The 17,911-nt window shown below is 32.5% G+C and overlaps 1 protein-coding gene across 4 annotated transcripts in view; it reads left to right on the plus strand.

Annotated features, from left to right (window-relative positions):
- LOC105210052 (G protein-activated inward rectifier potassium channel 3) overlaps positions 1-17,911 on the plus strand; it is a 99,031-nt gene that overhangs the window by 11,878 nt on the left and 69,242 nt on the right. Inside the window, exons 1-2 of one of the 4 annotated variants that reach the window (XM_054225297.1) lie at positions 349-584; positions 1,261-1,840. In XM_054225297.1, coding sequence (XP_054081272.1) covers positions 1,491-1,840 — 350 coding nt within the window. In that variant the 5' untranslated portion in view covers positions 349-584; positions 1,261-1,490. Of the gene's footprint in view, positions 1-348; positions 585-1,260; positions 1,841-7,943; positions 17,273-17,911 lie in introns of those variants that run through there. The other 3 variants (XM_054225302.1, XM_054225296.1, XM_054225301.1) reach the window with 3 other exon arrangements.

The following is a 17,911-nucleotide window of genomic DNA, read 5'->3' on the forward strand; positions in this document are numbered from 1 at the left end:
AAACTGCTGATGTGATACTTTCTTTTATTAAAATGAGAAAAAAAACAACAATAATATTAATTACAAACTTGAAACATTTTATAGGAATCTATACGGTGTAATCGGTGTAAGTCGATGTCAAAGAAAAATATAAAATATCATTAAAATTAGACAAGAAAAAATAGAAAACATTAACAATCGTTTATGAATAGTTAAAATATAGATTTTTCGTTATAATATTTACAAAATTTTTTGACAAATTTGATTTTCTTAAATTTTTATAGATTACATAATAAACTGCTAATTGATTTCGAAAAATCACATAACTATAATTGTTATTAATTTCTTAAGCAATGAAAATCAGGAAAATTCAAATAAAGTTCTGATGAAAGCGAAGCGCGCGAACGAAATTAGCAATTTATTGCAAAACAAATGACTTGGCAGCATGTCTAAAACAAAATAAATATATTTATAGTGTTTAATGGAACGAATAATGACAACGAAAATAAATAACGTTAGCTGACATACATATGTATGTATACGTATATATGAGTACATGTCAATGTGTAATGAAAACCATAAAAATGTACAAACTGTGAGAAAATGTGAGTAAATTATTATACAAATATAAATATGGAAAACAGAATTTTACATTGAGTACAATATTAGGGGTTTGGTGCTCTTATATAGATACCTGGTGCTTGGTTCTGATACAAGAGGTACTATCAATAATTTTAAGCAATTTGGATGATTTCTGTCGTGGATAACTTACAGCTTCCTTTTGGAAGATCAGCATCGAGGTCTTCTTTCTAGTTTCTAGTTTTCTAGTTTTGTGATGAGAGTAGTCACAGTTGTGGTTATGATGATAATCATTTTCTATTGTTGATATACAGAAAGTACTATTGAGAATTTATACAGATATTTTATGTTCTCTGACATCAATATTTTCATAATTTCACATAAAAAACCCTGGATCGATATATGAAAACAATTTTGAATTTCGTTCTTTAAGTTTCGTCGTAGCAGTTTTCATAAACTTTAAATGTATTGAGTATCTCCAGGTTCTGAATTTCAAAATGAGAGGCTCAATTCTTACGATTTTCTGCCACCTATTGATGAAAGAACGTCTGAAATAACTTTTCTGTGTGTTCGATGTTAGCTCTCCTACATAATTGAAATCTTGAAATATAGACATGAGTTTTCACACTAGTCCCTTAAACTAGATATAGTATAATATTATAATATTAACTTATTATTCTCTTTTTATCTATTTCATTACAGTTCTCCAAAACCAATGTCGACAAGCCATATCTCAAGCAGCATAGTATAACTATGTCTAAAAGCCAAAGAGTTAATTATAATTGTTAAACAACAAAGTCCATAATCACAAGTATACATTAATATTAAGTAAAATAAAGTAAAGTAAAGTAAGTTTCAAAAAGTATTTCAAGTAAACAGCTTCCAAAAAGTGTTATCAAATAAACTTAGAAATCGAACTAAACAAGAAAACTATGATTGGTGACACCGTGGATAATAAGGGCGAAAATGCTTGGACGAAATTACTCGACGACAAGGATGGCACAGGCAAAAACCCTGTGATTGTGAAGACCACACGCATATCGGTTGATAATTTTGAAAAGGGCAACATCAATGAGAGCAATCCGCTGCCACCCGAACGCTTGAAGGGCAATTGCAGCAATCTGAGCAGTGGCGAGGGTGGTGGCGGTGATACGAGTACCGATGGCATTGTTGGTGAGAGCAAATCGCAGTTAACGCGCAAAGGCTCACTACTTGGTTCATTCCATAAACATTTAAGACGCTCCTTGAAGGCAGTTAGTGAATCGAATGGTCCGATTACAAGGTAAGTGTGCGTTTTATTCACTTTTTTTACATAAGAATTAGAATTTGAAAATAATATTTTTTCTATATTCTATTAACAAATATGGTAATTTAGTGAGTGACCGTCTGCCATTGTTTTATCCTATTCAATTCCTACGGCCTAATAGTCTATTCATAGCCACGGTCTAATGTCCATTCAGTTTTATTCCCATCCAATTCGCGTAACACTATTTTAATTGCTTTGACGTTGTTTGTAATATCTGAATATAATAGCTGTTATTCTGGGAAGAATTTTTATTAGCTTAGCGTGGCTGTAAAATCAGGGAACATGAAATGAGTTAAACAGAAAGTAGAGAGTATTTAAGCGTATACTATGTAACTTGTTTGAAAATTTAGACGAAGTTCATATTTACTCAATAAATGATCGTCTATTTCTGCTTAATTTCTCAAGAAATTACAAGGGTTCATGCACAAGGGATTTATGCTGTTTTTGTAGTGTGTGTGTGCCCATAAATTGTGCTTGATTAGCCAGAAATTGGAAAGTGACGAATCAAACAAACAACTGGTATAAATCAAAGATACCGGTATAATCTAAAATAGTTGAAGTAGAAACGGTTACATAATTTTTGGTGTGGTATCCACGTAGTAGAGCAGATCTGAAAATGCTTAAATGCTGTGCTTAAATACCTAACTTCAATTCACTTATTAAAATGTTATAACTTAGAACTGCCAACATATTTATCTGTATCTAAGTAAATAAATGCGACCTGACTGTTAGTGTGCAGGCGAATTTCCGCACCAACTTATGGAAGCGAAATATGTAAAATACGAGACATTCCGATATAAATAATTGAATTAAAGAACATTTAAATTAATTTATTACCCGCAGTGAGCTGGAAGAATGAGCTTGAACTAAGTATCAGAATTAAGATGTGATTACTGCGATTTGTACGTAAAGTTGACCACAAAAGCTCAACAATAACCATTGTTGCTGTTGTTGTATAGGCATTAAAAGCGTTGCTGCCGCCACGACACGCCACAAAAAGCATAACAACAAAACAAAATAAAATTCATATATAATAGAGCCAACAGGCTGACACAAAAGTGGCAATAATAGCAATAATACTCATAACAATCACAAGCAATTAGAGCGCAGATTAAAATACACAAGCTTGCGTGGGCTGGCCGGCAAGTGAGAAGTGGCGAGGGTGTGGTGAGAATGTGCGGTGATGAGGTGGGTAGTTTGTAACGAATTAAGCTTTTCGAAGCATTGAAACTGATTGCAGACACACAGGCACACATCTTTTTTATGAACTTTATACTCGATGGAGTAGAATAAAATAAGCAACGGTTGGATTTTTATAACGAAAAAAGTATATATTTTTTGCTTCGGAGCAGCTTATCTGTAGATACACGTTTGTGTAGTAGCATACAAATATTTGTATGTACTAAATAGGCTGCATAATTCACACCGAGTACGTAGATTATGAATGAATGAGCTCACAATTAATATTGCGCTGTGAAAAAACCACATTACTCATTTCTGGGATTTTGTAAATAGTTTTCGTTGTGCTGTTATCATTGTAAAGCTTACTTTAATTGAAGTTTACAACAGCGGAAGTCGTAAGTGTGGCACTTAAAAAGCGGTGTACTTTTATGAATTTCAGCAAAGTAAAATCAATTACTGTAGTCTTGTATGTACTCGTGTTAAAATATTTAGTCAAGCTTCTTTAGAGTATTGACTATATACTCAAATGCTTATATGTTTAAATATTTTAATATAGACACACTTTACATTGCTGTTACTAAGATATTAGTTTTTAAGTTTTGATTTCCCTCCAGCCTTTAAAGTGAATTATGGCGCCAATACTTAGAAAATGTAAATCGCATTTATTTTACGTATATATAAATATATTTATTTTCAACTAATTACTGAAATATTTACTTAACCAAAATAATTTACATAAAATATGCCAGTAACAGAAGAACTTTTGCGCAAACAAACAACTCATTAGGTTTTGTCTCGCCGCAGGTACGTTAGTTTCTCCGAATCCATTACCAGTTACACCGCTAGAACGTTTCAAAGCATTCAAGATATACGCAGTTATATTAGAATATTTTTTTTAAAAATTTGTAGATATAAATCAAACGTGATGATAAATTGACAAAGCATAAATAATGTGAGTAAGAATGGATGATGGAATGAATATATATAATAGATATGTATGTATGTATTTATGTTAGATATTCCAATTAGACAAATGTGGAAGCAAAATTACATATGAAGATACGAAGATAAATAAAACAAGTAAGGAAGGGATAAGTTCGGGTGTAACCGAACGTTTTATACTCTCGCAATTTATTTAGTTAACTTTATTTATATTATATAATACACAATTTGACCTACATATTCGTCATATATATTGTATAAAGTCCATTGAAAGTTGGAAACCCTAATATTAGGTTAGAAGTATCGAGGTCATTAAGTTCGATGAATGGGGCCTTGACAACCTATGGTCCGATTTCGGTGATTTTTAGAATGGGGCTGCCACACTATAAATACAGTATTAGTGCAAAGTTTTGCACCGATATCTTCACTAGTGCTTACTTTATATATTGTAATGTAAACGATTCAGATTGTCTTCAAAGTTCTGGTATATAGGAAGTAGGCGTGGTTGTGAAGCGATTTGGCCTATTTTCACAACATATCATTGGGATGTAAGGAAACTATTACAAGCCAAGTGTCATTGAAATCGGTAGAGTAGTTCCTGAGATATGGTTTTTGACCCATAAGTGAGCGACGCCACACCCATTTTCCATTTTGTAAAAAAATCTGAGTGCAGCTTTCATCTGCCATTTCTTATGTGAAATTTAGTGTTTGTGACGTTTTTCGTTAGTGAGTTAACCCACTTTTAGTAATTTTCAACCTAACTTTTGTATGGGAGGTGGGCGTGGTTATTATCCGATTTCTTTCATTTTTGAACTGTATTAGGAAGTGGCTAAAAAAAACGACTGCAGAAAGTTTGGTTTATATAGCTCTATTGGCTTGCGAGATATGTACAAAAAACTTAGTAGGGGGCGGGGCCACGCCCACTTCCCCAAAAAAATTACATCCAAATATGCCCCTTCATAGTGCGATCCTTCATACCAAATTTTATTTCCATAGCTTTATTTATGGCTTAGTTATGGCACTTTATGTGTTTTCGGTTTTCGCCATTTTGTGGTCGTGGCAGTGGCCCGATTTTGCTCATTTTCGAAAGCAACCTTCCTATGGTGCCAAGAAATAAGTGTGACAAGTTTCATCAAGATATCTTAATTTTTAGTCAAGTTACAGCTTGCACAGACGGACGGACGGACGGACAGACAGACATTCGGATTTGAACTCCACTCTTCTCCCTGATCACTTTGGTATATATAACCCTATATCTAACTCGTTTAGTTTTGGGTGTTAGAAACAACCGTTATGTGAACAAAACTATAATACTCTCTTTAGCAACATTTGTTGCGAGAGTATAAAAATTTACGTATACATGCAACTCTTCCATTTCGGAAAATGGTCATTATTGAAGAAAATCAAGTTGTATTTATAAACTACGAAACGTGATATAGATAATGATTGGTAATGGTAAATTTCTGTGTTTAGTAATATAGTGTAACTTAGGTAGCTGAAGGTCACGAATAGCTGGAAACTTTTAAATTTTTCAGTGTAAAGTCCATAACGGTGTAATGCAGAAGAACTATTTTTGGAAGCATTGGATATTAACTATGAAATTTAAGAATTATGCTTCAATAAAATTTATTTTTTTTTAAGTTGGATCTTTCTTGCAATAAAACTTCGTTGTAGTAAACTCTATATTACAATTTAGCTACAATAATCTACCAGTTCGAAGGCGATATGGAAATACCTCAACACTTCTTGGACTATCTAGCTTACGCGGGATTCCCTTCCTCATATACAGTTTACATATTAGTCCTTTTTGTTTCGATGAAATTAATATATGGTGAAAGATCGAACTGAAGTTCCTTGCCACTACACCCGCCATAATTCTTTTTGGAAATGTGTACAGTTGTCGTCAGCCGATTTCATCGATTTCAGGAACAAGTTCTTTTGCTTTTGTATTAACTTTATTAAATAAATTTCAATGGAAGATGATATTAGAGGATTTCCGAAGTCAACCGGATGGGTTTCTGTTTAAATTTAATTTAAATAAACGCATTTGAACACTTAATATAGATCTCATAGTAATATGTTTTAACTCTCTTAGTCATTGTGTATGTGTATGACGTGATGCTTGGGAGTTAATACGTTACTACTTAATAAATGGCGTAAGTGCCGCTATGCATCATGCTCCGTAAATATATTCATTTATGTGCATATTTATGTTTGTGTGTGTGTAAGTGTGTCTGTGGGTGCTCATAATTACGTGAGCTTATTTCGTATGTATGAATGAAACTTGTTGTGTTATTGTTATACGTTTTTTGTTAAAAGTGAGTCGAAATTATGAGGAATCCCCAACCGGCTACTTATCGACTTGTTTATTCTGCTTTGAATATTTCTTGGAAATTGAAATGGAGTCGATATTTTTTGTGCTTTTAAGGTGTGTTTTTTGGTTTAATTTTTTTATTTTTTGAGTTTTTTAGTTACTCTTTCTGAATTTGCAAAAAATTGTTTTCTTAGAAATTGTGCCTTAATACCTTAAGTTCATGATAAATATAAGTGTATTAAACAAAATTTGGATATTTGATAAAATATATATATTTATTTATTTTTATGAATTATTTATTTTTACTACAATTTTGCCTAAATTTCATATGTACGTGCAACAACACTATATACACTTTGTATTTGTCATGTTCTTATCGAGACAAAGAAGTTAATTTTTTTTCTATTCTTTTACGAGCAAAAAGTAATAGTCATTTGTATGCGCGACGCATTCAATGTGGCGTATGCAATTTGGTTTTGCATTAACCCTCGTTTTCGTTGACCGCAACTATTTTACGCTTTGCTTGCGTTGGCTGGTTGGCTGTTTGCCAAGATTGAAAAATTGTATTGTGATTTAACACTGCAGTGTTTTTGTAACCAGTTATTATTTATAGCATTTTTACAGTGTGTTCGAAAATATATGGCACACATGCGTAATGAAATTAATTATAAACTTTGCATAAAGAAAATTTCTTTTGCTAATTGTGATGTGTTTTAGATCGAGACTTCTCTCGTAAATATTCTACGGTTAGATGCCGTTTAATTTTAAGTGGAAGATTTGTGGAAAAAAAAGAAATAAATAAATTATTTTTTATAGCTTTTGAAAAGTGCATAATAAACGCGTGGTTTCTAATTAAAATGCTATAAAATTTTAAAATATCTTAAATTTGTTCACAACATATTTTTTATTTATTTATTTAAATATTACATTTTTTTTTGTTAAATTTGCTTTAAAAATATTTATATTTTGATTAAATTTTTATTTTTATAGCACTTTTACAGTGTGTTCGAAAATATATGGCACACACGTGTAATGCAATTAATTATAAACTTTGAAAAACTAAATTTGTTATAATTTTTTTTAATTCTTTGAAATTTTAAACTTATTTTAAATTCGCTTGATTTTTTTAAAATTTGTTACTAATTTTATTTATTTATTTTACTTTTTCCTATGTTTTTATATATTATGCAATTTTTTATATAATTTTTATTTTCTTCATGCTATAAAACTTTATAATATCTGAAATTCGTTAATAAAATATATTGATTTTTATTCAAATATTTAAAGTTTTATTGTTAAAAATTTTCTCTAAAAATATGTATATTTTAGTCTTATTATTTTAAATTTTTTATACAATTTTAACTAGTTTTTAAATTTATTTTAAATTTTTAAACTTAAAATTTTGAATATTTTAAATTCGCTTGACATTTATATTATATTTTTTTCTATTTTCTGCATATTTTTTTATAATTTGTTATCAATTTTATTTATTTCTTTTACTGTGTTTTTATATTTTTCATGAAATTTTGTTTTAATTTTTTTTTTTTTGACATTATATCTTATGTCTACCGTTTTGATCATTCCAACCCACTGTCGATTTTGTCATTGCTAATTTTTCCCTGTTTTCTTTTTTTGTTTTACTATTTGCAACATTTATTGTTTCTGCAAATCACCCACAGCTAATAGTAAATCACCTTAATTTCTTTGACTTTTAATGGACAATTTTTGCTTAATACTATTCTCGCACTTCTTTGTTTGTCTCTTTCTGTTTGCTTTCCGTATTTTTATTTTTTTTCTGCCATTTGAATTCTAAGAAATGTTAAAATGCTGCTTATGCTTATTTCAGAAATGTATTGTGTGAGTGCATGTGTCTGCATATATGTATATTTAGATGTCTTTACTTGTTGCTAAGTGCATGTGAGACTGTCGTATAATTTTTATTGACTTGTCTATGGTGAGCAGTTGAGTTGTTGGAATTGCAAAAGTGGTCAGTAGGTAAAGACTTAATATATTTAAGCAGCATTTAGACACACCTTTATTTGACGTTTATGTATTTATTATTATATTTTCCCTTTCCAACAAACTCACTTCTCAGTTACACTCTAAATACGCTAAATTGACGCAAAAGTGTTTATATGCCAAGTCAATAAATTATATATAATTATGTATTAATCACAATTGAGCTGTAATAAATTTCTTCGTACGCGTATTGTGCCAGCCTTGTGACTCGACTTGCTTACACACTAAATCTATTTGTGTGTTTCTTTGCAGTTCACTGCCATTAATCTCATTTAAAAGCAATTGATTTATAAAACAATGATTAACATTTAATTAGACTCGGCGTGCGAATTGTGAAAAGCAAGTGCAAACAGCAAATCAACAACAACTCCATGCGCCGATCAGCTGTCGCAAATCAAAGCACGAGTGCGGCCAATTTGAGGCGATTATTATTGAGTTTTTTCGCTTTTTTTGTTAAAAATATCATTATTTACAATTGCCATTGTACTATTCTTATTAACAAATTGCGCACGGTGTTGCTTGCTATTGATTTATTTTTCCAGTTTTGTTGTTGCCGCATTACGTTCGCTCGCATTAACTGCAGCGCATTTTTTTGCTACGCATGTTGTTGTTGATATTGTTGTTGCAAAATCGTAAAATCATTAAGACCATATAAATGTCGCACAGCATTTACATCATTTCATTAAAATATTTCCGTCGTCTCTTTATTTATTTACGATTTTTTTATTAAATTTTTGAATTCACTTCGTGTCAAAGCGTCGTTAAGTGGCTGCGCAGGCGTAGTTGACGCATACGTAACATTACTTATAAGATTTACACCCACACACATACGCATGTATGTTTATAAAATTTAAAATTGAAAAAGTGATGTCGTCCTCATTAAGTGATTTAATTCGGCGGGATTGTGACTCGATCGGTGTCTCATGGCGTATACGTAACATTCGTAAAGCACTCGCTGTGCTAATGGGCTTGGCATATGCTTGAGTGAATTGGAATTTGTGCCCGGCACAGAAAAAATAATAAATTCTTTACAAAAAAAAAATTACAAAAATTCTCTGTCGTTTCTGAGTCACTTAGCGGCGAGTAAAGACTGTGTGCATGTTAATTGGAACTGAAAATAAAGAACATATTTACATAATTTCATTTAGTATTGCATTGGCAGTGCATGAAACCCAAAATTTTCCTTTGTGGTACTAATAAATGAAAGAAATATCTGCATAAGTAAGCAAACATATTTAAAAAATCTGAAATTTATCAACAGTATTTGAAATGAGGGAGTAGTGTTTACGCCTTGCAGTAAATACAAATTATGTGCTCCCTTTCAATTAGCAACTTTAAGCAGGTTAATATTAAGAAGCTTGAGTGAGTAGCAAAAAAAAATAATATATATTTATAAAAATAACTTCTTCAAACGACAACTGTTTTATAACAACTCACTTTTTCACTTCTTCTACTTTTTCTTAGCATTTGTGTGCTTTTAATTTTCAGTCATAGCTAATTTAAATTTCTTTGTGTCATTTAAAAATTTAGTACAACACACCCGCCACCGCGAATGCGCTCTGCCAGCCACCACACGGTGAGGAGGAAAAAACAAACTTTATCACTGTCAGTACAAAACGCTTTTGTGTGATTAAGTTTTAATTGTTTTTGTTGTTGTTGAAATTTTTTAAATCTGGTATCAGTTGCCCGACTAAGAACCCAGTAGGTACTTGAATGAAATGCTGTTATTTCGTCAGTTATTGAAAAGTGGTGAATCGTACAAGCAAGTCGCTTACATCAATTAGAGAGATTTTTTTCAATATATCGATGTATCTATATACATACGCGCTACACATTTAGTTTAGGCAAAAAGTGCTAATTAACTAAATTAAGAGAGTTACAGGTGTTTCGTTTTTCCTATAACTCACTCTAGTTGGTTTATACTCAATTGTTGGGAGGAAGAAATGAGATGTCTGAAAGATAATTTTGTTTATGGTTTGTTAGAAAGCACTTAATCTTCTTTCTCTACTTCTTACATCGAAAGTCTAACTTTTTATTTCGAAAAAGTCGACTTTTTAGCGCAATCTTCTTCACTTTTCCTACCTTATCGAAGGTTAACAGAGCTGAAGTGAAGTTTTTTATGATCTCACGATCTTCACTCTATACTTTTTTTGTCATTAAGGTTCATCTCTTGAATCACATAACAAACCCAAGTTTGAACAGATTTCCGCCTGGGTACGGCTTGTGTTGTATGTGTTTTGCTTGTCGCAGTTTTTTTTCTTTGCAAGCCCCTACTTAGACGCTTACGAGTATATCAAGTTGCGTTTTTTATGTTTTCATGTATATACTATATTAAGTTTTTTAAGTGTTGTTGTTGTTCTCCTGAGACTGACCGCTTGAGCTATGTGGTATGTAGCCGGTCTTACCTACTACAGCTCTTAGCTACCAACCAGAAGCAACTCCGCTTGACAGCCGAACAGCTGACGCAGTTGGAGAGTGAAACGCGGCGCATTGGCACTGCGACGAAGTGACGCAGCGACACGAAAAAACAACAACAAGAAAGTTAGCTAACTAACTAACCAAGCAAGTAAGCAATCGAGAAGCGTTGCGGTGCATGCGGTGGAGGGCAGCGTGAAGTTTGGTGAGCTGGAAGACGAGAAACAATAAAAGAAACCCAACTGGCGCAGTAAATTTTCAGTTTGGCACGAAACGTTGACTTACCGAGTTGTGCGCGAAGTGGAATTGTGGCGTGTTTGGCGCGCGAATTCGTGTCACTTTGGAAGGCAAAACAACGAAGCGACTTTAAAGTCGTTAGAATTTTAGAACTTTAGCTTTTTTAATTACATATTTGAACGTGAATACTGTGTGGAGTTAGCTCTGTACGGGCTAGTTCGTTTTGTGTTTGAAGTGAGAGACGTTAAAAAGTTGAGTGACGCAGGCGCATTTTAATAGCGTAAGTGCCTGGTTTGTGAACGATGATTTGTTATTGGGGAAACCTGAATTCAAATCTTAAAGTAAACATTGCGTTTTGTTCTTGCGCCAAAGTGTTTCAGCTGTTTTATTTTTAGATAAAAACTAAATTTACTTAAATATATTATAAATGTAAGATTGTGCTATTGTGTCGGTGTCGTAGCGACAGTAGCATAATTGTTGTTGTTTTTTAACCGAAATCGTTCTTGACAACCAACGGAAATAAGCTGATAAACTTGAGGAGTGTTGTTGCAGGAGTTTTTGTAATTGTTATTAAAACTCTGAAAAGTTGCTTCATTGATTTCTGCGTGCTGACGGCGTTTGCTGACAACCGATAATGTAGTAAAAAATACCGTTAACACATTTTTTAAACGCAATTATAATAATTTCAAAATGCGATTGAAAGCTAAAAGAAAGCGTTGTACCTTCAAATGCTCTTATGTACAATATTAATATATTTATTTGTATTATATGTGTGCTTTGCCCTCTTCTTCGCTTTAAAAGTGGGCTAAAAACTTTTTTAAGCAAACAAATATTTTTAATTATATTGTGTAAAATTACTTGTATAATTAAATAATTTTTCCAAAATGAAGTTAAATTTTTAATATGCGTTAAGGCAATAACATTATACTCGTTAATTCAGTATAGCCTGCAGCTAGTACAACCGCAGAAACCATAAATGAATCAGAGACTTAATATTTAACTGATTAAGACAATATTATATACACAAAGATTTCGTATACTTGCTGAAGTTTTCTTTAATTTCTGAAAAAATTCAATTTACTTTGAAAATTTTACCAATTTTACCCAGTTTGGATAGGCCACTCAAAATCTTCATGAAAATTCGAGTAATATCATGAAAATGCACTGAATATTTCAAACAGTTTTTGGAACAGTTTCATACTTTTAATGATGACTTTCGTATTCTTAAACCAGTTGAACTTTTGAAAAACTGTCACCGGTTAAATATATTCTATTATTACGTGATCTCTATGGAGTCATTACTATATTCGAGCTGAATTGTTCCATAAATGTTCCAGCATCCTTGTCTAGACTTTTAAGAAGCTGTTTTCTTTAATAATTGCTTGTAGAGAGCTTGGCGTGATTTTCTTTACTGTTTTTTAGGAACATTTCATTATTAACCTTTGAATAGTATCGAATATTTTAAGTGCTTTCACATAAAATAAATTTCCAATGTGGGGCTTTGGTTGAAGGAAGTTTGGTTACAGAAGTAAACTTGTTTACGGTTTCAATAAACATCTCATGGATTGCTGTCTCGAGATCTATACTGAAGTATCATGTGCTTATTGGACATTATTTAGACAGAGACTCTAATTGAAGTTTAGCTATAACAGGTTTGTCGAAAAATATGTGATTGTGATTATTCAAACAAAATTGTTGGAAATGAAATTCATAATATATCCCAACATAATTCAAGCGTAAAGCGATTCATTTCTTTCCAGCAATATAATAATTTCTGTCGAAATAACATTAATTTAAGAAAGACTTGGTGAACCACACTTTGGATATATTTCTAAGTAGTCAAATCGTAAGTGAAATTGCAGTGATTTTTTTTTTTTTCAAATAAATAACTTATCTAAATAAATGTTGGCTAACTGTAATACCATTTTTATAAAAAGAGGAGTTATTTCAAAAACTCAATGCAAATAACAACAACAAAAAAGTACATACAGGAAAAAATTTCAAACCAAAAGTGTTGAATGAGCAAGCGAGCGCAATTAGTTTTCGACTATAAATAGCTTAATAGTAGTAATGAGAATTGCCATAAATTAGATTAGATCTGAAACAACATTACAGCTACTATTAGTATTATTTATAACAACACCAACAACTTTTTGCATTGTTCATCTCAAACAAAGCGTAACACCTGCCAAGTTAGCTAGTAGTCGGATCCAAACGGCGGCGAAGGTGTTGCCATTGACACTGACAGCGATACCAACGACAATAACAGCAACAAAAGCAAGCATGTACAATAGCGGCAACAACAACAACAATAGCACTATTGTGAATGCGAAAACTACAGGCGTCGGAGGCATGATTATGCACTTCCGTTCAGCAATTATGCGATGCTCGATGCGGTTTATGCAAAAATTTCAAATTGTTGTTGTTTTTCTTTTTGGAAACCATTCTCATTTGCTGCTGGGCTAATTCGCTCAGTTTTCAATAAAAAGCACATATAATAAAAACTACAATAACAACAACTATGTTATTAAAACGGAAGAGCAACCACAAAATGTTAATCGGCTGTTTTAAAATAACAACGGACGGAAAAATAAACAATTGCTATCATAAAGCAATTACAGCAACAATATGCTGCAAATTTAGTATACTTGGAGCGACAGCTGAGCAATGAGAGCGTAAGAGCTCTAAGATAATATTTTTTGATTTTGCAAAACAAAAATAAATACTCATCTTCACAAGTGTTTGTTGTGTTAAGCTGTGCTTAGTAACAGACGACACAATATTAGCAGCATACATATGTACATACGTATTTACGAATGTACGTAAGTAGCTCGTAGGCCTATATGTATTATAGTGAGTGATACATGGGCCTACGCTTGTAGTATAACAGTAGTCGCATCACTACAAACAAATTCAAGGCGAGACATTTTAGTTTGCAACAAAAAAAATGTTACATTGAGGTCTTTGCAACACCGAAGGTTAGTGCCTGTAAACGCATACCCTGTAGGAAAAACTATTGCATTTTCAATATCTAAAATACGTAAATTTTTATTTTAGACTGCTATTCTAAGGTTTCACTATCTCTGCTTTTGAGTCCACTCCAGTGCCTTCATTATACAGTGGAACTTCTCTAACTCGAATCACCATAATCCACAAAAAAACTTAGAGTTAGAGAGACTTCTGAGTTATAGAAGGTAATTTGTATGAATTTTGACTTCTATTGCCAATTCAGTAGTATGAATTATGGAGAACTTCGAGTTAAGAGTTCTGGAAGTTCAACTGTTTTACATATTTTTTGAAGTCAGAGTAGAATAAGCAATAACTTGGAATCACCGTATAATCGAAATCTGTAAAGCAAGTTTTCGGAGTACGACTCGTTAGATTACGAAAAGGTTTGAGAATATTTTCGACCAAAAAAATTAGTCGAAATTACAATCAGCTGCTTCGTGGATGTTCAAAACTTGGTAAAATCGTCAATTTGTTTGATAACCGGCAGCCACCTCATAAAAGCTGGGCCATATAACCAGTAAAGGCGGAGGATGAAGCACAATTTTATTTTCCTATAAAACTATAAAACCCGAAGTGGCAAAGTAACAAAAGCAAACGAAATATTCGCAAAGTCGAAACACAAAATTAATGAAAATAAAAACCACAATGCTGATAAAAATATAAACAACAAATAAACAGCGTCATTGCAGTACAATAAAAATAACAACAACAATCAAAACAACAGCGATCATTGTGAGTAAACTGTTGCTCCAACTGTTGCTCGAACTGTTGTGAGCAGAGCGAACGATAACAAGCGGCGACGGCGCGAGCGTGTTGAGAGCGCTGAGTATACTACGAGTGCCATACCACAAAATCCCCCCAATTCATTCAAAATTGGCATTTTGCGACAAAAGCAAAAGCAATAACACCAGCCAATCCCTACCAAATGTACTCAACAAAAGCAGCTAGCAACAAAAAATCTCTGCAGTATTGTGAGCAACTTCGCGTCTACTACAGAGTACTCGTGCCGACTGTGCTTTTTTAGCACCGGCTGTCGCAGCAACGCCATTCCCCTCGCGCCACCTGCTCCACGAGGCATCAGACTAAATTTATGCCGCAGTTATTGCTTTCGCTGTGAGCGCATAAAAAACGCTGTTGTTTTTGTTGCTATTGCGCGCTTGTTTATTTGTTTGACAGCACAAGTTGCGATATTGTCGCGATTGGCGCGCGGTATGGCAAGCGTACGTACTGGGTTAGAAAGCAAAGTGTATAAAAAATAAAGTCAAGCGCAAATATATTTTACACATAATGATTACAAACAACTACAACAATACGTCACTCGGCTGTCGTCAGCTCGTCGCTCACCGCTCTGTGGGAGCAAAATACTTTTAATAAGTATTTTCTGTGTTGTTGTATACATATATAGCAGTGTAGTGAGTTTGAGGTATGGTATTTGTGAAAAGACCCGCACCGGCGTTGTTCGCATTTTTTTATTGTTGTTGTTAACATTTTGTATTATTTTTAAAAGTTTTTTTTTGTTTTTAAATAAAACGCGCTCGCACATTTGTTGTGCCATTTGACTGCTACTATCTGCTGTGCGAGTGTACTAGTACGTCGTCATTGAAGATCGCGTATTTTTTCCCTCTTGACACGAAACAGATTTATTTGTATTTCTGTGTTCGAAAATTTGAATCTCAAAAATTAAATGTTAATTAGTATGCGGTTAGTGATAGTGGATGCCAAAAGTTATTTGTAAATTTATCAGGTGAAAGGAAAAGTTTGTTGCGCGTAAGTGTGGACACTAGCGAATGAAAAGTGCAAGGCACTACATAAAAAAAATTGAATTTTTTACTATTAAAATTTATATAATGTTGATAAAGTGAGCAAATTATATTGACAAGTTAATACAAAAGTGTTGTTAAGTTAACAGAATACAAAGTAGAGTGAAGTAAAATAAGAAATTTATATGAGAAAAAGCAACAACAACGCCTGAATATACAAAAACAAAAGAAAAGAAACAGCTGAAACTGCGCGATAACAAGAAAAAAACGCTTAATTATTGAATAATTATTTAATTACAGTGCTGCTTGCAAAATTTTACAACAACAAAAGCTACACAAACTTAACAAATATACATTTATATATTTGTAGTAATCATACAAGCTATTTTGTGTATATATAGTGTTACTAAAGAAACTTAAAACCGCCCTAAAGCGACTGCAGTGAAAATTTGCAATAAATTAAAAAAAAAAACAAATTTTCGCAACAATATGAGTCATAGCAGTCAACGAAGCAGCATATAAGCAAGACAACCTTTGAAAACTCAAATAATAAAATTTCGCAAATAAAATAAATATAAACTTTTTATTAACCCCAACAACCCTAAAAGAATCCTTAGCAATTGCTGCCAAAAAAAGAGTACATACATACGTATATATTCATAAACATTCATACATAAACAAATCTAAAGAGTCTTCAACACACGTGTCAAAGCCAAGGCAGCGGCAAGTTTACAAAAAAAAAAAATCAACAACAAGAATAACATACCAACATGAGAACTAGAACAAACAGCATATTTAGCACAAAGCCAAGTGACATATGTGGAAACAATAAGCGTCAGTTGTGGTAACTATGGTGAACAACAACAACATTTTGCATTGAAAGTTTAATAAAACAAAGCGTTTGCACCAAATCTCTATAAAACAAAGCAAAATATATTAAAAATAATAACAAATAAAATACAATAACATAAATAAAATACAACAACACAAGTAAAATACAACAACATAAACAAAATACAACAACAAAAGTAAAAAACAATATTCTACCTACAACATTTCGCACACAAAACAGATTTGAGAAAGCTGTAAAAATCTGAAAACCAACAACATAAACAATTTTTTACATAAATTACATAAAATTCGAGTCGCTTCGAGTTTTATTGCATTTAATTAAGGCGCAGCATAAAACAGAGAACATCAAGGAACCTTACAGCACCGAAAAGAAACTTGCTTAGAAGCTGCTTACAACTGTAACTGCGCAGACACTTCCCAAATAGACACTTCCAGTTTGTTGTTTGTTACAAACAATTGCCGAACAACAACACTAAAATCTCCTAGATAAAAAAGTACACATTGAAGTGTACTTTACGAAAATCGTCGCAACTTCACCGCAATCACGGTACAATTTACAGTGCCCCTTACCGGCAACAAAATTGCCACAACGGCGACGTTAACGCGCTCAGAGACAGTAGCCGCCAAGATGAAGCGACTAATGACATGGGAACGTGATCTGGTCGATGCGATGTATGGGTAAGCGAAATTCGAATTTTATTTTTTAGTTCTAGAAGTTTGCAATTAGAAACGAAGAGAATTTTGCAGTGATTTTTCTCATTTATTTACACAAATAATAATTCGAATATTCTATTATAAGATTACTCTTTCATCGTTTCAACAGATTGTAGTCTTAAGTCTTCAAATTATACTTTGAGAAACAGAAGTCTATCTGAAAACATATTATAGATTTTCTTATGCTCAAAACTGAATATTTCTAATACTTCTCTCTTGATCAGCTACTAATAAGAGAAACCCGAAGTTGATGGATTTGTAACAAAAATATCATAGTACTGTGTTTTGATTCGCCTAACTGTGTTTTCAACTAATAAAAATTATAGTTTTATTACACTTAAAAAAGTATGAAATAAAATAAAAAAATACGTTTAAAATATTTAAAACTCGTCACAGAAAAAACAGCAAAGGTCACTAACCACATTGCCTTTTCCTACTGACCTTATTTGCACCGCTAGTTCGCTCATTCGTTCACTTCGCTCGATAAATGCGATCGCCGGCACTCTCTGCTGCGAGGTTTTTGCGAATATTTTAAAAATTCAAAATGCTTTGCCATTTTTTATTTCAAAAACGTGAGCACAAATATGGGTTAACATAACAGAA

Source organism: Zeugodacus cucurbitae, chromosome 2, assembly GCF_028554725.1.
Source record: "Zeugodacus cucurbitae isolate PBARC_wt_2022May chromosome 2, idZeuCucr1.2, whole genome shotgun sequence".
NCBI lineage: Eukaryota > Metazoa > Arthropoda > Insecta > Diptera > Tephritidae > Zeugodacus > Zeugodacus cucurbitae.